At 39.1% G+C, this 23,490-nt stretch overlaps 1 protein-coding gene across 3 annotated transcripts in view; it reads left to right on the forward strand.

Moving 5' to 3' along the window:
- myh10 (myosin, heavy chain 10, non-muscle) overlaps window positions 1-23,490 on the forward strand; it is a 76,957-nt gene that overhangs the window by 42,252 nt on the left and 11,215 nt on the right. For all 3 annotated transcript variants that reach the window (XM_065293729.2, XM_073815335.1, XM_065293731.2), the window contains 18 exons: window positions 1,665-1,838; window positions 2,046-2,219; window positions 2,684-2,798; window positions 10,694-10,887; window positions 11,010-11,131; window positions 11,218-11,287; window positions 11,410-11,570; window positions 13,826-13,934; window positions 15,483-15,614; window positions 15,711-15,917; window positions 16,101-16,238; window positions 16,326-16,449; window positions 16,544-16,715; window positions 18,958-19,170; window positions 19,313-19,457; window positions 19,650-19,856; window positions 22,676-22,780; window positions 22,933-23,085. In XM_065293729.2, coding sequence (XP_065149801.1) covers window positions 1,665-1,838; window positions 2,046-2,219; window positions 2,684-2,798; window positions 10,694-10,887; window positions 11,010-11,131; window positions 11,218-11,287; window positions 11,410-11,570; window positions 13,826-13,934; window positions 15,483-15,614; window positions 15,711-15,917; window positions 16,101-16,238; window positions 16,326-16,449; window positions 16,544-16,715; window positions 18,958-19,170; window positions 19,313-19,457; window positions 19,650-19,856; window positions 22,676-22,780; window positions 22,933-23,085 — 2,715 coding nt within the window. The remainder of the gene's footprint in view (window positions 1-1,664; window positions 1,839-2,045; window positions 2,220-2,683; window positions 2,799-10,693; window positions 10,888-11,009; window positions 11,132-11,217; window positions 11,288-11,409; window positions 11,571-13,825; window positions 13,935-15,482; window positions 15,615-15,710; window positions 15,918-16,100; window positions 16,239-16,325; window positions 16,450-16,543; window positions 16,716-18,957; window positions 19,171-19,312; window positions 19,458-19,649; window positions 19,857-22,675; window positions 22,781-22,932; window positions 23,086-23,490) is intronic.

Raw genomic sequence — 23,490 nt, forward strand, 5'->3', positions numbered from 1 at the left:
GATTTGCATAACACCGGCCAAATGTATGCGCAAAGAGAGAAGGTACTGCGAATATGGGTGGGGGACGCTTCGTCAATTTTCAGTAGAGAGAAAGGTCACTCTGTGACGTACCGGTTTTCTACTGGTCATTTATCTCCACGTGATACGAAAACGCATGTCAGAGTTCACCAGACTTGAACTTTGTTACTCAGCAAAATTCGCACAAACTTTTTCGATCTGATGCATTTGGGTGATTCTCCCGAAATCCAGATTTAGAAGGTGTCCAGCATAAGAATTGTTAAAAAGCCCTTTAAGCCAATATTTTTATTTTGCACATATAAGATTAAGGTCTGAACTTACTATAACCATTATTTTTAGAGGATTTAAAAAATATTTCCTTTTTTTTTATTTAAATTTTTTTGATTATCATTATAAAAAATTATCATTACTGCAACATGATATTACATTAAAGGGGACAGAGAATGAAAAACCATTTTTACCTTGTCTTTGTTGAATAATGGTAGTCTACCTGCATTCACGAACATACAAAAAGTGCTAGACATGCTAAACATCTCAGTCTCATAGAAATTCCTCTTTTAGAAATGTCAGCCAGAAAACGGCCCAATCTGAAAAACTGATGCTTATGACATCACAGGCATCTCACTGCCCCTCCACTTTAAAATAATTGGCTACATTTTTTGAGTGGCAGCAAAGTCAGCCAATCAGTAATGAGATTGCAAGTTAAGCCAGTAGGGGAGCCAAATAGGTGCTAAACCACTTGTTTAAAATCCCCCACCCTAATAGAGCTATCTGAGAGAGGTTTTTAGGAAGCTTCTAAGGCATTACAGACCCAAACAAAAAAATTTTTGTCTACATGTCACATCACAGAACAAGGATAAATACCCCGTTCAATCATTCTATGTCACCTTTAAATATATGCATTTACAAACTCATGTTTCGGTAATGAGAACTAAAAAGTTGTCTAGGTAATGTGACAAACAAAATTTCTACTTTTATCTGGAGAGAAAAAATAAGAACTGCTTACCTGGTAGCCATCTTGAGTGTCACAGTCAATTATGTCCCTTCCAACAATTTTTTTTTTTGAAAATGTTAGTTCCTTGAAGGCTTAAACAATGATTGGATATTGTTGCGGCGGATGAGAAAATTGGTCTTGAACACATTTATATTTTTTTTTTATTGTCTCTATATTTACTAATGATCACCAAATACCACGTTTCTTTACTGTAAATGTTTATAGTATAACATGCACTGAAGATTTGTATTTTTTAGATTTTTTAATTATAAATATTTCCATGTCAAAGAACCCAAATCCAGTCATGGACACGTTGCGGTAATGAAAATGTTTCCCTTAAATGTGGAAAAAAAAAAAAAATTGGTTTCTATGATGTCATTTGAAATCATGTGCAAAATAGTACACGAAGAGATGTTTGTAACTGTATGCTGCTTATTTTGATACTCTTACTTTGCATTTACTTTTTTATCAAAATGTTTCATGACACCTCATAAGTCGTGAGAATCACCCATTTGTATGCCTATGAATGGAAGTCAGTGGAGGTGTAGTGTGACCTGATTTGATAGATGGTTATGGTTGGGCACCTTATTCTAGAACATGTTCTAGGTTTAAAATGGTCTAAAGCTCCACTTATTGATCTGTCTCTTTGCAGCTAAACTCATTTGAGCAGCTCTGCATCAACTACACCAACGAGAAGCTCCAGCAGCTGTTTAACCACACCATGTTCATCCTGGAGCAGGAGGAGTACCAGCGCGAAGGCATCGAGTGGAGCTTTATCGACTTTGGTCTGGACCTCCAGCCCTGTATTGATCTCATTGAGAGACCGGTGAGCCTGTTAACTCTTCTGCGTGCTTAAGGATGCTGGTTTGCATGTAGAAGTTTCATATTTGGCCTTCAAATTGATGAAAATATTGTAAACGCATTTGCAGGACATAATGCGATTTAAAGTCCGAGAATGCTTTTAGCGCTCTGCTTTTGGCTTCTCTATAAATAAACAGAATTGTTTTCATCGGTTATGCGATCACATTTCCAGGCAAATCCCCCTGGCGTGTTGGCTCTGTTGGATGAGGAGTGCTGGTTTCCAAAAGCCACTGACAAAACCTTCGTGGACAAACTGGTGCAAGAGCAGGGAACTCACGGCAAGTTCCAGAAACCACGGCAGCTGAAGGACCGAGCTGATTTCTGCATTATTCACTATGCTGGCAGGGTATGTCTGCTTTTAGGACTTTAACCATCTTATGTTTATCTAATATAGATCACTATCTTTAAAATTAGGATGTTAGCCAGTTAGAAATGCATTAGTGATTGCAGTAAAATGTCATGTTGCTGTCTTGAAGTTCAGTAGCATCCATCTCTGGTATGTGGTAAATGCAGGCCACATCTGTTTCAAATCAATGCAGTAGGAACTTGAGATTTTTTCACTCACCTCAAGCTTTGTTTGGGTTGAAAGCCATAAAGTTTGGTCGCTTTGTTTATTGAAAAGAAAAATAGCAGGTTGATTTGTATGTTATCACTTTCAGTAGTTATATAACATTATACAAACAGCTGAAGACGGCTGAAGAGCTAAACCCCTAAACTTAACAATCCGAAGATTGAACCAAAACTGGCCGAGTTCCTTTATTCCAGCCTTAAGTATTTTAAAGAGTGTTTATTTTTCTTCATCTTTGGCAGGTTGACTATAAGGCAGATGAGTGGTTAATGAAAAACATGGATCCTCTGAATGACAACGTGGCTACGCTCCTGCACCAATCCACGGATAAGTTTGTGGCCGAACTGTGGAAGGATGGTGAGCGGTTTCTTTCTGTAGCTCTGTCTCGACTCCCTGACAAATGAAATGTTTAACAGGCCGGTTTTATAGCTATAGCCTCCCACCGTGTGAAGAAAGAGACCGTTGTTCACTTTAAATTTACATGCGTTGTATGCCATGTAAATAAGGCCATTACTCGTGAGTCGTGACGATAAAATATTTTGACATGTTTTACACATAGCATAGTTAAATATTTTGTTTATAAATGCAATATGGGATTCATTTCAAAGTCGTAAGGAGTGTTGTTAGATGAAACGCAAAACAATTTCAAACAAGTTCAAATTGCCAGACAGCGCCGTGCTTTAAAACAGAATTGAATTAATGTGCAGTCAAGTGTTTTACAATGGGTTGGAGTCAGATTTTGGTCTTATCGTCGCCTTCTGGTCCAAGTGTTTAAAACCATGTTCACACTGTCAGTCCAAATCCGATTTTTCTACAAGTCGATTGGAATCCGATTGTATTTAGCAAGTGTGAACGACAAAAAACACATGCAATTTAAAGGGACACTTCACTTTTTTTGAAAACATGCTTATTTTCCAGCATAGCTTAGCATAATCCATTGAATCCGATTAGACCATTAGCATCGCGCTCAAAAATAACCAACCAATAACCAACTTTTAATTTTCCGTCAGTCTTAGTACACGATGTAACTACAGAAGAGTCAAGTTTTAAATATCGAAACTCTTTGGTTATTTTTGAGCGTGATGCTAATGGTCTAATCAGATTCAATGGATTATGCTAAGCTATGCTAAAAGTGGTACCGCCAGACCCGGAGATTATCTGAATGGATTCCAAAACTAAAAATCTAATGTTTAGCTGTTGGGGAGCTGGAAAATGAGCATATTTAAAAAAAAAAAGTAGAGTGTCCCTTAAGCTATATTCATATGTGTAATTTCAGATGTTGTTGCAGAAGCAAGGTTGTTGTGTTATTGTTGATATGTGAGTAAAGACAGCAGCAAGGAATAAAGCCACGTATATGTCAAGTCTTTAAATTCATGCAGCACTGCGCAGACAGATAGTCGTATGATGTCATAGTATCGTGAAAGTTATTCAAAAGCATTTTGCCGCTCAGTCCGCACAGCGCCACATGAACCTCCACTCAAGGTCATTGATATAAAAATCAGTCCTACTATTTTGGAAAAAGTTCTTGTGAACTAAGATGTTTCAGTTGTTTATGTCAACACGCCCACATTTTGGGAATTTAGCTTATCCATCGTATCCCCCAGAGTTAGATAAGTCCATACATACCTTTCTCATCTCCGTGCATGCTGTAACTCTGTCTGACGCAGCCCCTGCTAGCTTAGCTTAGCACAAAGACTGGAAGTGAATGGCTCCGGCTAGCAAACTTCTAATAATTGACAAAATAACGCGAACATTTTCCTATTTATATGTTGTGATTTGTACAGTCACACGTGTACAAATAACAAGGTCATATGAGACACAGACATCTTTTAACAGTATACATACTGAGAACTATATTCTCAGAAGGCGAAGCACTGCTACTGGGCGGAGTGTGGGAGCAGTATGCTAGCTGGAGCCATTCACTTCCAGTCTTTGTGCTAAGCTAAGCTAGCGGGGATGCGTCAGACAGAGTTACATCATGCATGAAGATGAGAAAGGTATGTAGGGACTTATCTAACTCTGGGGGATACAGTGAATAAGCTAAATTCCCAAAATGTGGGCGTGTTCCTTTAAATTAAATCTAAAGCTAGTGCAAATGGAATGATGACTTAGTGTTTGCTTGGTCTCACCTGTGTTGCACAGCACTAACCAGTGTGTTTACTACCATTGATGTCTTTTTGCTAGCTGTGTACTATTATTTTTATTTTGCTTTTTTCTCATGTTTATCTCCCTTTTGCCCCCCTCTCTGTCTCTCGGCCATAGAGATTCAGAATTTCCAAAGAGCGTCTTTTTACGATGTCTCTAGTCTTCATGAATCGCCAGGTGAAGGTATACGATGCCGTAGGTCTTTGCTTACCAGCGCATTGTGTACTTTCAGATTCTCCCATGGCTTGTAGACCTGGGCCCTGGTCCATCTAGCTGGCTAACTTAGAGTTAGCTGGATTCGTTCGGAGGGAAGCTTGACTTGGCTGATTCATTAGGATGTGCAAACTGACCATGAATTACAACTGCATGAAACATTAATGCATGCGCATAGCGACCTAATACGCAGTTCTGATGCTGCAAAGCACATGGACAGTGTCATGATATTGTAACTCTATGAGCTAGCTATAAGGATTTAGGGCCCTGCTTGTGTCCTGAGTGCCTTTCAGCAATTCCCCTGACTTGCACAATAGATAATTTTTTTTATTTTGAATTTTTAAAGAAACTTTTTCAAGAAAATAAAAGTATTGAACAACCAAACTGGACTTACTGAAGAGCATTATCAGAAATACTGTCTATAAAATACCTGTGACAAATGGTAATGCAAGGATTTTTTGAATTTTCCGTGAAGACACATTACAGAAAAACATTTTAAGATCCAGAGACAGCACGAAATTTTGGTCGAGGCGGCCGCCTCCAAAATCTCTGCAAGAAAAACTGGATTGGCAAATAGCAACGTGACCCAACTTTTACCGATCCAATCAATTCTCAATGAACGAATTCAAGTCCCGCCCCATTATTTTTCTCATTTTAGAAGCTGTTTCACTCAGATATACTTCATGACAGGGAAAATAAGACAATTGTTACTTTCAATTCATTGACTTTATGAATTACAAATTGTTTAAATAAAATAAAACCTAGTTTTAAGATCACTTTAAGATTTTTTTTCATAACACTCAAGCTAAAATTGCTAAACCCTCAAAAGACAAGATGTGCTTATTAGTGTTTAAAAGTTGTCCTGAAATAGGTTATATTTTGAACACACGATATAACGTAATACATAATGTTTTTTTTTTTCTTTCGATGATGCCGTGTAACATCTAGTGATGCACCGATGTATCGGCCGCCGATATTTATCGGCCGATTTTTGATGAATTTGAAACCATCGGCATATCGGCAATAGCACGAGAAAAACAATCGGTATCGGCCTATTAATTAACTGCATAAAGAAATCCATTATATGTAAAAAAACGAGTTAATGTTGTTAATAAAATAAATGCTGAACAGCAAAAACCACCTTTGAAGGTTGTCATGCTGTCTTCTTATATTTGTTTTAGCTTAATTTGTGTCTCTCTTATTATGTTGGTCAGTTGAATGTTAATTAGATCAAATCCATTTTCAGTAAAAATAATTTGATGCAGAAATAAACTAGCAAATAGACCAACTGTATAGTATTGTATACAAGTGTTTAATATCGGTATCGGCATCGGTATCGGCCAGAAGTTGTCTGTTTAAATCGGTATCGGTATCGGTCCAAAAAAATCCTATCGGTGCATCCCTAGTAACATCACCTAGATGTGTTTTCATGAGATTCACCCAAACACAGCTGTGCTTTCACCAGACAGTGGATATGTCTTAGCTTCTTGCAGTCAGACACATTGTTTGTTTTAAGTGTCAGATGTCGTTTTGATGGGCCGTGTGAGGGAGATAGAGTTTGGGTGAGGGGTGGAGGAATTCTGTAGTATCTCTGACAGAGGACTTGGAACAATACAGGTCTTGTTTCATTGGAATCCAAATGATTTGCTCTCCCTGTGTTCGTCAACGCTGACTGCTCATTAAATAGAAATATTCTCTCCTGAAGATTTCGGGAGTTGTGTCAGGAGCATAGAGGCAGTTGTGTAGAGGCAGTTTATACTGGGTATTAAGATGCGTTTGGTTGATTGGACCACAAGTGGAAGAGAGAAGCAAATTCACTATACACCTGGTATTTTAAGCCAATTTTTTTATCCACTTTCGACCACTTCTCTCCTGGTTACTTTGAGGGGTTGGTCTGTGGGCGAGTCTCTCTGCTTTCGTTTAAACGCGAGTTAGTTGATGCGCACTAATATTAGGTCAGAGTCTGCTTGCTTGTATTATTTGCACAAGTTGGGTAATTGCAAAAATATGAATTGTGGTAAAACTCGTCATTTGGCAGGTACGCGTTTTCTATTAAATGACGAAATAACTCGTCAATGGCGAGAAAAGGGTTAATGCAGTTTTGTCCCATGCCACTGTTATCAAACTTAAATTTGTTTTTATTATTAAAAGCACATTTATTAGTATTCATTTATTTAGCTGCTGAATGGAGATTGTTAGAGTCGTTTTGGTAACATTATTCAGAGGGATTGAATCGTCTGTTTTCTAACCGTCTAATCCTTGTCAATGTCACAGAAGCATATTGCGTGGTGCACGTACAGTACATACACACTCTTTTGATAACGAACATTTTGGCACACTGTACGCGGACCCTTGTGTACGTGTAAAAACAGAACTATAATTTCAGCTTTAATGTAATAGTGTTTTTTTGTTGTTGTTTTTTAAGCAACATAAATTTAAGGCAATGCAATATAGACTGGCACAATGTATAAATCTTTGGTAACACTTTACAATAAGGGTGTATTTTTTTCCCCATTACAGTAATGGCAGGGCTTAACGCTAAGCATTTTATTTCTACTGCCCAGTCGAGATCGTATTTTTACTGGCCCTGCTAAAATTTGCACTGGCCCCACCAAAAAGCACTAAAATAAAATAGGCCAGATTATTGTTTTTATTGTTTTTGACCCATTTAGTTTAATAAATAAGGATGTAACCAAAAACAACTAGCCTACTTTATAAATCTCCCAATATTGTTTAAGACAAGTAAGCGTTTCGTAATAAAATAAGAACAAATAAACAAATTATTAGCAATAGCGCAAATAAATACAAAAGAACAAACATACAAAAATGTATTTAAAGTGACACTTTGTAGTTTTTCAACCTTCATAATATATTTTCAAGACCCTTGTTATGGTACATTGACTTAAAATAGGTTGAATGGCATGTCCACCATAGCCTTACGGGTCTGTATTGCTTTTACTCTTTCTTTTAAACTTGGGGTAGTGCTGGGCGATAATTCGGTAACGATAATTTTACCGTTATAAACTTTTTCGATAAAACGATAAGGACAGTTCGATAAGTGCTCGATAATGTTTGCGCACTGTGCGTAATGTTACGCGAGCACTTCCGGATGCGGCACGCGCTCTTGGTTTACAATCACAAGCCGTTTCTCAATGTCAAGGAAGGATCCTCGGAAGCTAGAATTTCGAGGATGCTACGTCATCGACGTCCGTCGAAGGACTGTTCCAATGTCGAGGATCCTCGAAATTTCAGCCAAGGACTGAGTCCTTCGTTTGAGAAATAGCCCATATACAGGAAAGGATGCAAATTTGTATCCTTCACGCTCTTCACGCGCTGAAATCACCCACAATCCTATGCGCGCAGCAGCGAAAGCACACCTTTCAATCACGTGATGACGTGCACTTGCTAGCCTGTTCCATTTAACGTGTTCTCCGAATGCTTAAAAGGAGCCTCGCCTAGCCTCTGAAGGAAGTGACTTTTAAGGACTAGTCCTGCCAAGGAAGTATCCTTGACATTGAGAAACGGCTACAGTGACAGTTAGTCTTGAAGGAGTGGAAGATGAGGCAAGTTATTCATTTATTAGTAGAGACCTATGATTTTCGCGATGCGGATAACGCGGACGGAATCACGGAATCCAAATGTGTGGAAGCATTTTCTTGTGTGTAATGTTGGACGCGCAAACAGGGTTCGTCAAACACAGGAGACACAATAGGTGCAGTATACTGTACTTTCATTCAGCGTCCGCCTTTCGCACGCACACGTCCGCACAGCTTTAAAAGTATATTTACAGGACATTCACAAATTCAGGAAACTGCGGAAAAGCAGCAGATCCACCACTGCAGTGAATAGTGTTTGCGTATGTGCGCTCCCACAGCAACGTGACACTCTTGACATCCATTTATCAGCGTGTATAGCTCGTATATGTATAACACACGCGTGATCACTGAACTAAGTTTTCTTTCTTGTTTAAGTGAACATAAACAGCTGTTACTCAGTATATTGAAACTTAAAGCAGTCTGTCTTGGGTCTTAAAGTGACAGTAGTCTGCTGCTTTTGTGTCAGAAATGTGTTGATTTCATAACAAATAGATTTACATTTAATACAGATGCATTAAAACAAGATTTTAGTATTTGTATTTGTCATGTTCTGAATAAAAAGTAGTTTAAAACCATTATTAACTGTCTGGTTTTTACAATTTTCATTCAGGAGCAAAAATCTGCCTTTAAATTTGACAGGAGTAAAGATTTGTTATTTATTATCGATATCGACTGATATGGAAAACATTTTCTCGATAATTTTTTGGATCATATCGCCCAGCCCTAACTTGGGGTTTCGGGTAGTAACCCGAGCACAAAACAAAAAACTACAAAAATCTGCTTTAAGGCATAGCCTACGTCACTTTCTCCACTTCCTCAAATTTGAACGTGAGAGCGCAACTGTTTATTTCCTGATGTTTTTGTCATGGCCAAAGCAGCAACTAAGAAAAAGAAACCCAAGGTTTTGTCGGAGGAGACCAGAATGAGAAAAGGGGACAGAATAAAAAGAAGGACGAGGATCAATTATATTGGGCCAGCGTTCGCTCGCTGGCTTGAACTAAAGGAGGAGAATTTTTTTTAATATAAACTTTAACCAAGCGACCACCGTTACAACTGGCTTGTAAACGTGAGCTACGCGATCTTTTGGCGTTTGAAAAAAATAAATCCCATGAAATTATATTATATGACACATGACAGGCACACTTTGTGACCTAAAGAGTTGTCGTCTTTTCCTTTGCGACAGTGCTGCGGCGCTTGTGGCCTCTAGGGGCGCTAGACGTGAAAAATACATGTCTACCACCTCCTAGTGTCCAAAAAGTTCCATGGTGTGCCTTTAAAAATGGATACAGAAATTAGAATTTTTTATTTCTTTTATTTTTAACGCTATATTCGCACAAAAGACTATTTTCATGGCAAACCCAAAGTAACACAAGATTCAGAAAATGAACTAATAGCAAAACAAAGCAGGTAAATCCAAAGAAGATCTTCTTTTTAAAAGTGAAGCCTCATCTACGCCTACCTAAAAGTTATACCGATGCAGTTATACGTCATACTCAGGGGTGCAAACTTGTCACCTTTCGGCGAACTTTGCGTCTTTTGTAAATATTTAAATTTACAAGGTATCAAAATTTGTGCAAATGGTAAACTTTCGTGACGCGCTGCATCTGGCTATCCTTATTGTCGAGCCCTAATGGTATTAAGATTTTAGTGGAAAATCTTTATTGTCATGAAAATACTACAAAGCATACACTTTAAATAATGTCCTTAACAAAAACAGCCCTCATTTTAAGCAAAAGTTGTTGGAATATGGGGTGAAAATGTCAAAAGATCCTTTTAAAAGTCAATGAAATTAATAGGTTTTGTAAGGTTAACACTACCACAGAGGTCATTTCTATATTAGAATCTGAATTATGTTTTCTATTGCAGCTTGTGCTTGTTTATAGATGTAGTCTTGCCCTTGGCACTGTTCATCTATTTCACATCTCCATTTGCATAGCTCTGGACTTGCTGGCGTAGTTGTCCAAGACTTGAAGAGACCAATGTTTCTTCAACAGGCTGTCTGAGTCAAAATACACTGTATTACCTGAAAGTTACTTGTTTTTTGGGTTTGGGGGATGTCTTGATTCTTTCAGGCCATTAATCATCCAAGCACAGTTGGTGGTTTTTGTAAAAATGCACAGCGTATTTTGACTCTGATATGTTTGATGTGTTGAAGTAGAGCTTTAATGGTAGACTTTTCACGTCCATCTTCACCTGATTTGGCTGTGCTGTGTGAACTTTGATCTTATTCTATGTTGTAAACTTATAAAGTTCAACCTAACCACTTAGTTGCTTGTTGTCTCTCGTTCTTCATGGCAGTGGACCGCATTGTTGGTTTGGACCAAGTGGCAGGAATGAACGAGACCGCGTTTGGAGCCACGTATAAAACCAAGAAAGGCATGTTCCGTACCGTAGGTCAGCTCTATAAAGAGTCCCTTACCAAACTCATGGCCACCCTCAGGAACACCAATCCCAATTTTGTCCGCTGTATCATACCCAACCATGAGAAAAGAGTAAGTGACATTTGTCTCCTCAGATATACTTTGGTTAAAGTAGAGTTGATGCCCAGTTGCAAATTATAACATTCGTTTATCCATTTCTTGGATCAAAAAGCTTTTGCTTCTTTAATCTGTAGGCTGGAAAACTGGAGCCCCACCTTGTTCTAGATCAGCTGAGGTGTAATGGGGTTCTAGAAGGGATTCGCATCTGCAGACAGGGATTCCCAAACCGTATAGTTTTCCAGGAGTTCAGACAGAGGTTCGTTTCAGATACATCAACATCATTTATTTATTGTAGTTTACCTGTGGCTTAATTAAAATTGGACTACTTCTTTACTGTCCTAGATATGAGATTCTCACTCCAAATGCAATTCCTAAAGGTTTTATGGATGGCAAGCAAGCTTGTGAGAGAATGGTGAGTTTTTTTTTTTTACATCAGACTGACAAAATGGATTGTGAATGCCTCCAACAAGGTCCAATTTTTAATAAGATGTGCTTAAACAAACTAGTATCACAAACTAACATTGTCATCTGTAGATCCGAGCTCTGGAATTGGACCCAAACCTCTTCCGGATTGGTCAGAGTAAGATTTTCTTCCGCACTGGAGTTCTGGCGCACCTGGAAGAAGAACGAGACCTGAAGATAACAGACATCATCATCTACTTTCAGTCGGTCTGTCGAGGGTACCTGGCCCGCAAGTGAGTTCAAACTTGAAATGCAGATTAAAATATGCTCTGAAAGTGTTACTGGTAACGTGCAACTCTTTGATTTGTGCAAAGCTTTAGCATTATTTTTTAAATGTCAACACAAAACGATTGCGAAATGACGCCTTTATCCAATTAGGCCTGAGGCGGTAACCGAATTACCGCCATATCTCGGTAAGGTGACCCATGCCGCCGGTCTGAGCTCCTCACCGTCATAACCGCAAAAAAAATACCCTTGAAACATTGGCTTGCACTTGTGTGTATATGTGGGGATGTTATACACGCAGCTTGTTAACAACCGCAGCTTGTTAACCTGATAAGGAACACTGTACCGTACACGGTACACCCCCTCCCTTGCACGTGAGGCTGCATTACGTCATTGTAACTTTGAAGCATTAAACCTTCACAATATACGGTCATGCGGCACATTGTTGTAAAGCTTAGACTTTCGGAATTCCATTAAGCGCACACACAAAGCATAATATGATTTTTAGCAGTCATAAAACTGTAATCTATTTGTTAGTTACCTGAACCGGGCGGCGCCGATTTAGGATATTTATTTACCTTCAAAATCTTCCCTTTAACCACTTCGGTGAAATTGTCCAAAACAAATTGTTCATAAATCCCCAAAAGTCCAATGAAATGGAATATCCAAGCCTTTTAATCCAAAGCGATTTGTTCATCTCACAATCTTGACATTTTTGACCGAATTACGATATAAATAGTGTATACAATTAGTTCACTAACGGACATTCGTTCGAATCTCACTTTTCAGTCACGATTTATAATGAATATATTCAGATGTCACGTTTATTGTGCAACGTCTGAGGAACAAATACGCCCCCTTGTGGAATTTCTGCCGTTCCATAAGGGGCTACCTGAACATTAACCGTTAACTGATATGATTTTTAATATTAAATTGTCATTGAGTAGAAATACAGGTGACGTTGTCTATGACTCAGTAAAAGCAATACAAACATTTTATTTAATTTGAACGTGCAAACAGCCGCAACAGATCAACAACAGAATCAGGTTTCATACATTATTAAATGTCACGCAACATAAAGAGCACGCGATCAGTCCGAGGATTAATATCCAAAGAGGTTAGATTGTCTCTTTTTCATCTAGCCTACCACAGTGGCCATTTCTAAAGCAGGACACATTTCAAAAAGTTTTGCTTTTGCATCTTCTTTCTCCGTTTGTGGAAAAAAGACAGATGTTTATGGTAGGACAGACGCGGACTGCCCGGGCGCGCGCGAGACAGAGACGGGCCGCGTCATCTTGCGCACACACATGTGTCTCCGTGCAGCTTCAAAGCTATACTCAAACACGGACACATATGCAGTACAAGTGATTTCTCATACAAATGGTTACTTTACCAGACCGTCAGGGCAGCAATAATTTGCGTCATTTACAGGCCATTCATAAATTAAGGATAGAAAAGTAGCAAAATGTCTGTAGGCACGTGTAGACACGCACAATGCGTCAACATTGTTTTTTAAAACTGATAATATTAATTGTTCAAGTTGTTGAAATTGAAGAAATGTGGAAGGGAATAATATTCACTTTACATGTTCCTTAAGTCATTTGCACATGTTTTGTATTGAAGATAAATAAATCATGCATGTTATTAAACTGGTTGTCTTGCCAATAAACCGCAAAACCGCGGGAATTTGTTGATTACCGACCGTTGTAAGAAAAAATCCAAACCGTCCCAGCCCTATATCCAATGTTATGCGACTGAAACGTAATTTTGTTCTCTCGCAAAAAGTTATTCCAATAACCATGCCGAAAGGTGTGTTTGGCTTCATACAGCGCCATGCAGACCGACATGTTGATGACATCAATATACCACGAGAGCGACTCGAATACCTAAATTGCTCTCGCGTCACTTTGATGTTATGCGCCACATGACATTGATCACACCTCAATGGTCTTGTCCTCCAATCAAACATAACGCACCATATTTAAAAATTATCATGTGACATTTATGCACATTAGGTGACCTAAAAATGCAAGGAAAAAGCTATTTTCATTGCAGTTTTGCGATATATTACTTTTCGAATTGCCTAAAAAAAACATGAATTTTTTTTCGTTATATGGGATTTTGGGCGAAATTGCCGTGTTTCCATTGGCCGCATTTTCTTTTCGCTATTTAAATTTGCCCAATTTGAAAGGTAATAGAAACGCAGGTACTGAGACCTTTTGAGTGAATTTTCTAACTGTTGTTCTTTGGTTCTGTTCTTCAGAGCATTTGCTAAGAAACAGCAGCAGCTCAGTGCTTTGAAGGTCCTGCAGAGAAACTGTGCCGCTTACCTGAAGCTACGCCACTGGCAGTGGTGGAGGCTCTTCACTAAGGTTAGTCTATCAAGAGGCAGTTAAATAAATGTTTAAGTCATTTGACTAAACTTTGTGTATATCTTTGTGAAACAAGTTAGGGTTGGGAACCAAGAACCTGTTTCACTTAAAAGTTTAAAAATAGTGGAGCAAGTTATTTCCGTGATGTTGGGCTCCATTAGCTGTTCTTTATCATGCATCACTCTGTGATAGAGATGGAGGACTGTGCTGGTGTTATGTGATATATCATTACTGATATAAATGTGATGTTTAAAATGGTACAACTTCATTTTGTCAGTACCAGTACTTTTAAAGGTGACAAAAAATGAAAAAAAAAGTGCCTTGTCTTAGTTGAATAATGGTAGTCTACCCGCATTCACAAACATACGAAAAGTGCTAGACTTTAGGAATTCCTCCTAGGAATGTCCACCAGAAAATGGCCTAATTTTAACAACGGATACATATTACGTAAAATACATCTCACTGCCTCCCCACTCTCATTCAAGAGATGTTTTTCATGGCTAAAAGAGAGTTTGGAAACTTACAACAAAGCTCAGATGACAACAGGTTTGCTCAAGACAGCGCACGCACAAAGGTAAAGCTAATCTTGCATTTTGCGATGACCTTGGTAGTAACGATTCTCAGAACAATCAGTGAAAAAGTGTTTTCACGTCACGTTTTTAGTATCAGCTCAGCTCGCTTGGAACCTCAACCGAGGTGGTACTAAAAAGTAACTAAAAACTACATATTGTACCCAGTGGAAAAGCCCCCCAAAGTAAGCTGACCCGACCCAACCCGTAGGGTACTATGCAAAAGAAAAGTACAATTAGATCCGAAAAACCCTAGGTCCGACCCGAGACTTTTCCAACCCCTCCTCTGTTTGCCAAGAGTGCTTACGACATTGTCTGGCTGGCGGTAGGTTAATTTTCATTGAGCCAGACCTGTCAGTCAATTTTCAATTCACGTTTTAGTGGTTACCCTGGTGTTGTCGTCAGATAACAAAGGAAAATAAATAGAGCAGCGGGCTAAATTGGATGGGAGGCCACTGGGGTATCTTTCTGTCTGACTCGTGCATGCAGGGCTGCAGACTGCACAGACGTCGGTGCCGTTTACATTTAGGTCCATTCTGGTTAAAAAAAATTCTGTTGGGTCACTCTGTCTATTTTTCTTAGGTTTGTCTCGTCTCGTGTCGGATCGTCCTTTAAAAAAATATTTATGCACGTTAGGTTTGGGTAAAAAGTGATTCGGGTAATTTCGGGTCGAGTACATTTCTTGGACCCGAGAAGACCTCTAGTCACAATCTTTTTAATTAAAACAGTGTATGATGAAAGACAAATTCAAAGGCAGGGTTTTCCTCCCTGTTTGAAAATATACAGCTGCACAACATGCAAGCTGGTTGGAAAGCTTACGTCTGACCTCATTGTACATTTCTTGCAGAGATCTGAGTCAGATCCTAGCGATAAAGATGGTATTGTCTCATCCTGTGTCCCGCTTATAAAGCATTCATTAAGAGTAATCTAAATAGTTTTAGCGGTCATATTGATTCGTGCATTACAATCATGTGTGTAGGTGAAGCCCCTCCTGCAGGTGACCCGTCAGGAGGAAGAGATGCAGGCCAAGGATGAGGAGCTCATTAAAGTGAAGGAGAAGCAGGTGAAAGTAGAGAATGAACTGGTGGAAATGGAAAGGAAACACCAGCAGGTTAGTACTCACCTGGTCTCTGTTATATAATCCTGAACAGCTGGTAATAAAACCGAATCCAGGCATAAAAGTTGATATGATGACCCTTTGTTTCAGCTCGTGGAGGAGAAGAACATCCTGGCAGAGCAACTGCAGGCCGAGACCGAATTGTTTGCCGAAGCTGAAGAGATGAGAGCTCGCCTGGTGGCTAAAAAACAAGAGCTGGAGGAGATCCTTCATGACCTGGAGTCCCGCGTAGAGGAGGAAGAAGAGAGGAACCAGTCACTGCAGAATGAAAAAAAGAAAATGCAATCGCACATACAGGTCAAGATTTATTTTATTATATTTCTAGCTTTCTTAGAAATACCATAGACCTAAAATAAGTCTCTAAGCTCCGAAGGGTCGAGATATCCATATCTGACATTGAAAATAATCGATATCTTCTGAGTGGGAGTAGTAGACCCAACGCTATAGCAGTCCATCAATCACACGTATATGTCTCAACAGGATCTAGAGGAACAGCTAGATGAAGAGGAGGCCGCCAGACAGAAACTTCAGCTAGAGAAAGTGACCGCTGAAGCCAAAATAAAAAAGATGGAGGAAGATATTCTGGTGTTGGAGGACCAGAACTCCAAATTCATCAAGGTGAGTGCAAAACCACTATGAAATGTGTATGTTTGGCAACAAATTTAAATCTGATTTGAAAACCCATCTTCCCTTTCTGTCCTCTAGGAGAAGAAACTTCTGGAGGACCGTGTCAATGAGATGACCTCCCAGCTGGCTGAAGAAGAGGAGAAGGCTAAGAACCTTGGCAAAGTCAAGAACAAGCAAGAAGTGATGATGGTGGATTTGGAAGGTGAGTACAAAACCGAATCTGGATAAACACTTTGTATCAAGTGGATATAAAGCAAACATGATCGTATATATGTTCGTGTGTGTTTAACCCTCAGAGCGTCTGAAGAAAGAAGAGAAAACAAGGCAGGAGCTGGAGAAATCCAAACGGAAGCTGGACGCTGAGACCACAGATCTACAAGATCAGATAGCTGAGCTGCAGGCCCAAATCGAGGAGCTCAAGATTCAATTGGCCAAGAAGGAAGAGGAGCTGCAGGCTGTACTGGCCAGGTAAATTTTTTATCTAACAATAAATGGATGCAAGAGGCATCTAAAGGCATGAGATGCATCACTCAGGAACGGTTTAAAGAGCACAAATGCTCCAATTTATGAGTTTACATTTTTGTGGTGTGTATTAGGATTAGGATTAACGATATGCAAAAAGTATTTACCCCAAAGTAAACGATGACGCGAGTCTCCAATGTAAATCTCTTTTGTTGGACTACAACAAACACACGGATTGTATGCAAAAGTTTACTTCCTGGGATGGTTATTTTAAAGAGGAACTATATTGTATGGCGGAACAGCACTTTTGGGAGTACTTCGACTCGGCGCAGTAACACCCTCCCTCTCCCATTATGAGAGGGAGAAGGGGAGCGGATTTTTCCGGCGAGTCGAAGTACTCCCAAAAGTGCTATTACGCCATACAATATAGTTCCTCTTTTAAATCCGCTTAGAAAAGCGCTACGTTTTATTTTGTACCACCAAACTTGCTCGTATAACTACTCGTCTTAAATAGGAAAAACGTTGATGTGTTTGGTCACTTCTAACTTTATCTCTGAGTGGTACCATTGAATGAATGGGGCTAAGCTAAATGCTATCGAAGTGTCGCAGCGCGCCCCAGCGCTTACGTGCACGCACTAAGATGATAGAGGGATGTATCAACTCTTCTTAGTTAAGGTAATAACATATTTTAATATTGAAAATGAGTAGACTATTCCTTTAATGTTTTCATCACTAAAAGGGAGTATGACTTGTACAACAAAGCACAGGTGACAACATCACTTTCTCTCTGACCAATCAGTGATCTGCAGTGTTACACGTCACATTTTAGTTATGAGTACGGCTCGATTGGAACCGAGGTAGTACTAAAATGATTGGGTAATAGTAGGGGTGTAACAAAACATTGATCCGATGCATTGATGCCACAAAAAATCGATTTGAGGTACCTTTTATTTTGACACTCTCCACGTCCACATTCCTTGACGTAACGTCCATCTACACATCCACCAAAGCGCACATTTTTGTTTATTTTCATCTGCTAGCATCAGCAAATGAATACGATGCAACAACAAAGCGGTTGTAGCAGCGAAAATACAGCGAAAGACACAAAAGACGAACGTGTGTTTAGCACTACAGGTGATTATTGTCCATGCAAAACCAATTTTTAAAGAAAAATCTCTCAAAAGAGTTCACTGCAGCATTGTGTTTGACTGTTAGATCTGATGTTGTGTGACGGATCAAATGCTTAAGTTTAATAGCTTTATTTTATTAATTTATTTTTCAATTTGTATGAATTTTTTTCTAAAACTACCTCAGCGATTTGTCACTATTTCACATTTTGGCACAAAATACGGAAAGATTTTGACTGTTGCCATCAGAAGGTTGATTTTATGTGACATTTTGCTCCTCATTATTCATTTTATTTTTCTTTATTTAAAAAGTGTATTTTTCAGCTTGTTGTTGTAGATGTTTCTTTTGGGACAGAGATTGTGCCATTTTCAAAAGGTTTAATTATAAATTGTATCGAATTATAATTGCGAAGAAGCGTTTGATGTATCGACAAAATACCACGCATTGCTGGCGGAGAAAATCGATTTTGTATCGAATCGTAATTAACTGTTCAATTTACAACCCTGGGTACTAAGTACTGTACTGTGAAAAAAAACCAAAGCTGTACTGCTTCGTACCATACTATCGGATGGAAAAGCGCCATGATTAACACCAAATATCTTTCTTTAGCCAAAATAGTTTGGCTGTCTTGTAGCTGACTCTAACAAAATTTATAAGTAGTCTGGGTTATGCTTGGGTCAAATGAATTGATATATTAGTAATGGAATGTGTTTTTCTTCAGGGTTTAGTTTTCCCCTGGGTTTGTCTACTTGCACTTTTTGCAACTATGAAGAAATTAAAGCCAAATTAAGCTAAAGAGGTGCAAATATTTTTTGGATATTACTGGGTGGGGAGCGCTTCGTCAATCTTTGCTTTTCAGTCAAGAGAAAGGTCATGCCGTGATGTACCAGTTTTTTAACTAGTCACATGTATCCACATGACCAGAATTCGCAGGTCATAGTTTTTTTTGATAAGATACAGTTTTAAGAGTAAATGTTCATTGCAGGGATCAGATCGGATTTATTATAATGATATAAACATAACAATAATAATTAGGGCCTGTTAGTTTGTGTAAATTGTTATGTTTTCTCAGTAATTCTTTCTGAATAGGTTGGTAATACTTTTGGTGTGTGTTTCTCAGAGGTGATGAGGAGGTCGCTCAGAAGAACAATGCCCTGAAACAGGTGCGAGAGCTGCAGGCCCAACTCACGGAGCTGCAGGAAGATCTCGAGTCGGAGAAAGCAGCCCGGAACAAAGCAGAGAAACTTAAGAGAGATCTGAGTGAGGAGCTGGAGGCACTGAAGACTGAGTTGGAGGACACCCTGGACACCACTGCTGCCCAGCAGGAACTAAGGTACATGAGACTCCTCTAGAAACCAAATCACGTCTTTAGATCTGTTTGGCTTTACCTTAACAATTCAATTACAACTGTCTAATAAAAATAATGGTAAGAAGAAAATAACCCTGCTCTCACTGTGCTCACTTTGTATGTAAAGGACCAAACGAGAACAGGAGGTGGCTGAACTGAAGAAGGCGATCGATGATGAGTTGAGAAACCACGAGTCTCAAATCCAGGAGATGAGACAGAGGCATGGCACAGCTCTGGAGGAGATCTCGGAACAGCTGGAGCAGGCCAAAAGAGTAAGCCAATGAGATACAAAGTAATTCACTCATCATTGCAAAAAGTGATTTCTGTTCGAATGCCTACATTGGACGACATCCACTCCACCTCAGTAAAAATATATTTTTTCTTACTTTCCTGATGCAGTCACTGCATGAAATACAGTTGAGGGGAAACCTGGCTCTCTTTCACACTATGTCTGTCTGTGCTAGGTTAAGTCAAATCTGGAGAAAAACAAACAGACCCTGGAGAGTGATAATAAGGAGATGGCCACTGAAGTGAAGAGTTTACAGCAGGCCAAGGCTGAGTCTGAGCACAAGAGAAAGAAACTAGAGGCTCAACTGCAGGAGTTTATGACTCGCTTCAGCGAGGGAGAGAAAGTTAAAGGAGAACTTTCAGATCGGACCCATAAACTACAGGTCAGTGCTGTTTAACTGACACTAATAATCAGCACTGCATAAACTACAGGTTAGCTCAGCATTGTTATACATCTTCACAGAAACTCCTGGTTAGTGCTCCTACACTGCCACTCATGAACTACAGACCAGCAATGTTACACACCCTCACATAAGCTTCACATCAGTGCTATTACTTTCACTGCCATAAACTACAGACCAGTGCTGTTACACTGCCACTCATAAACTACAGACCAGCAATGTTACACATCCTTACATAAATTGCACGTCATTGCGGTTACTTTCATTGCCATAAACTACAGACCAGCACTGTTATACACATTCACATTAACTTAGGTTAGCCTAGCGGTTTTACAGACCTTCAAATAAGCTACAGGTGATTGGTGTTACTTTCACTCCCATAAACTACAGACCAGTGCTGTTACACACCCTCACATAAACTACGTGTTAGTTTTGATACTTTCACTGCCATAAACTACATGTTAGTGTTGTTACTTTCACTGCCATAAACTACATGTTAGTGTTGTTACTTTCACTCCCATAAACTACAGACCAGTGCTGTTACACTGTCACTCATAAACTAAAGACCAGCACTGTTAACATGCCCTCACATAAACTACATGTTAGTTTTGTTACGTCCACTGCCATAAACTACATGTTAGTGTTGTTACTTTCACTCCCATAAACTACAGACCAGTGCTGTTACACTGTCACTCATAAACTAAAGACCAGCACTGTTAACATGCCCTCACATAAACTACATGTTAGTTTTGTTACGTCCACTGCCATAAACTACATGTTAGTGTTGTTACTTTCACTCCCATAAACTACAGACCAGTGCTGTTACACTGTCACTCATAAACTAAAGACCAGCACTGTTAACATGCCCTCACATAAACTACATGTTAGTTTTGTTACGTCCACTGCCATAAACTACATGTTAGTGTTGTTACTTTCACTCCCATAAACTACAGACCAGTGCTGTTACACTGTCACTCACAAACTAAAGACCAGCACTGTTAACACACCCTCACATAAACTACGTGTTAGTTTTGATACTTTCACTGCCATAAACTACATGTTAGTGTTGTTACTTTCACTCCCATAAACTACAGACCAGTGCTGTTACACTGTCACTCATAAACTAAAGACCAGCACTGTTAACATGCCCTCACATAAACTACATGTTAGTTTTGTTACTTTCACTGCCATAAACTACATGTTAGTGTTGTTACTTTCACTGCCATAAACTACAGACCAGTGCTGTTACACTCGCAATCATAAACTAAAGACCAGCACTGTTAACATGCCCTCACATAAACTACATTTTAGTTTTGTTACTTTCACTGCCATAAACTACATATTAGTGTAGTTACTTTCACTGCCATAAACTACAGACCAGTGCTGTTACACTCTCAATCATAAACTAAAGACCAGCACTGTTAACATGCCCTCACATAAACTACATTTTAGTTTTGTTACTTTCACTGCCATAAACTACATGTTAGTGTTGTTAATTTCACTGCCATAAACTACAGACCAGCACTGTTACACATCCTCACATTAACTACAGGTTAGCCTAGCAGTTTTACAGACCTGTACATAAACTACAACTTAGCGCAGCGTTGTTACAGACTTTCACATAAACCACAGATCAGTGCTGTTACTTTCATTTCCATAAACTACAGACCAGCACTGTTAACACGCCCTCACATAAACTACATGTTAGTTTTGTTACTTTCACTGCCATAAACTACATGTTAGTGTTGTTACTTTCACTCCCATAAACTACAGACCAGTGCTGTTACACTGTCAATCATAAACTAAAGACCAGCACTGTTAACACGCCCTCACATAAAACTACATGTTAGTTTTGTTACTTTCACTGCCATAAACTACATGTTAGTGTAGTTACTTTCACTGCCATAAACTACAGACCAGTGCTGTTACACTGTCAATCATAAACTAAAGACCAGCACTGTTAACATGCCCTCACATAAACTACATGTTAGTTATGTTACTTTCACTGCCATAAACTACATGTTAGTGTTGTTACTTTTACTGCCATAAACTACAGACCAGCACTGTTACACATCCTCACATTAACTACAGGTTAGCCTAGCAGTTTTACAGACCTGTACATAAACTAAAACTTCGCGCAGTGTTGTTACAGACTTTCACATAAACCACAGATCAGTGCTGTTACTTTCTCTGCCATAAACTACAGACCAGCACTGTTACACATCCTCACATTAACTACAGGTTAGCCTAGCAGTTTTACAGACCTGTACATAAACTACAACTTAGCGCAGCGTTGTTACAGACTTTCACATAAACCACAGATCAGTGCTGTTACTTTCATTTCCATAAACTACAGACCACCATTGTTACACACCCTCACATTAACTACAGGTCAGTGCTGTTACACTGCCACTCATAAACTACAAACCAACACTGTTGAACACCTTCATATAAACTACAGATAACCCAGGAAAGTTAGATGCCCTTACCAAACCTTCACGTCAGTGCTGTTACTTTCACTGCCGTAAGCTACAGATAGCACTGTTACACATCCTCACATAAACTACAGACCAGTGCTGTTACACTGCCACTCATAAACTACAGATCAGCAATGTTACATGCCCTTACATAAAGTACACGTCAATCCTGTTACTTTCACTGCCATAAACTATAGACCAGCACACTCACATTAACTAATGACTAGAGCTGAAGGTCTCTGTTGCAGATCTGTTTAAATGTATTAAAATATTTACATTTAACGATCTGTGTTTGAAAAAATAAGTCTCACAAATGTTTTGCAGGGGGAACTGGACAATGTTTCTACTCTTTTGGAAGATGCTGAGAAGAAGGGAATCAAGCTGACCAAAGACGTCTCGAGCCTAGAGAGTCAACTTCAGGACACTCAGGTAATAGCGTCTTTGTGAACAGGAAATGGATAAATCAGTAGCATGGATGCAATTTTGTTCAGTGAAAGTTTAGTAGCTACCTCAAAGGTTGAGCCTTGACAGAAAAGCACAATTGTTATAAAACAGCATGATTTTTGAAATGGTTTATTTAGGAGCTGCTTCAAGAGGAGACTCGCCAGAAGCTAAACCTGAGCGGCCGTATTCGTCAGCTGGAGGAGGAGAAGAACGGCCTGCTGGAGCAGCAGGAGGAGGAAGAAGAGGCCCGTAAGAACCTGGAGAAACAACTATCAAGCCTTCAAGCACAGGTGCACACAATCGCTCTACATTCTCGTACGAGAACATACATTGTGTCAGTGACTTAATGATGTGTTACTATGATAATGTACATGTTGGCTAAAACTTCACAAAAGGATGTGTTTGCTGTTAGCTTTGGCAAGATCTTTGATAGCAAAACAACTGTCGCACGCTGTGTGTTGATGGATATCAGATGTTAACAGCAACTTAGATTATTCATTTATCTTGACAACCAATAAACCAATTGGAGGCTATAATGTTCATTATGTCTGGAAACATTTAACACTTCAATATTCACAGCAATAATATTATTTAAAATAGTGGTGTGTGGATTTCAAGCTCTTGCCCAGAAAATAAATGTGATACTACCTAAACATTTTAAAAGAAATATAATGTAATCCTTTGTTTTCCTTTAT

The sequence above is a fragment of the Paramisgurnus dabryanus genome, chromosome 7 (genome assembly GCF_030506205.2).
Source record: "Paramisgurnus dabryanus chromosome 7, PD_genome_1.1, whole genome shotgun sequence".
In the NCBI taxonomy this organism is placed as follows: domain Eukaryota; kingdom Metazoa; phylum Chordata; class Actinopteri; order Cypriniformes; family Cobitidae; genus Paramisgurnus; species Paramisgurnus dabryanus.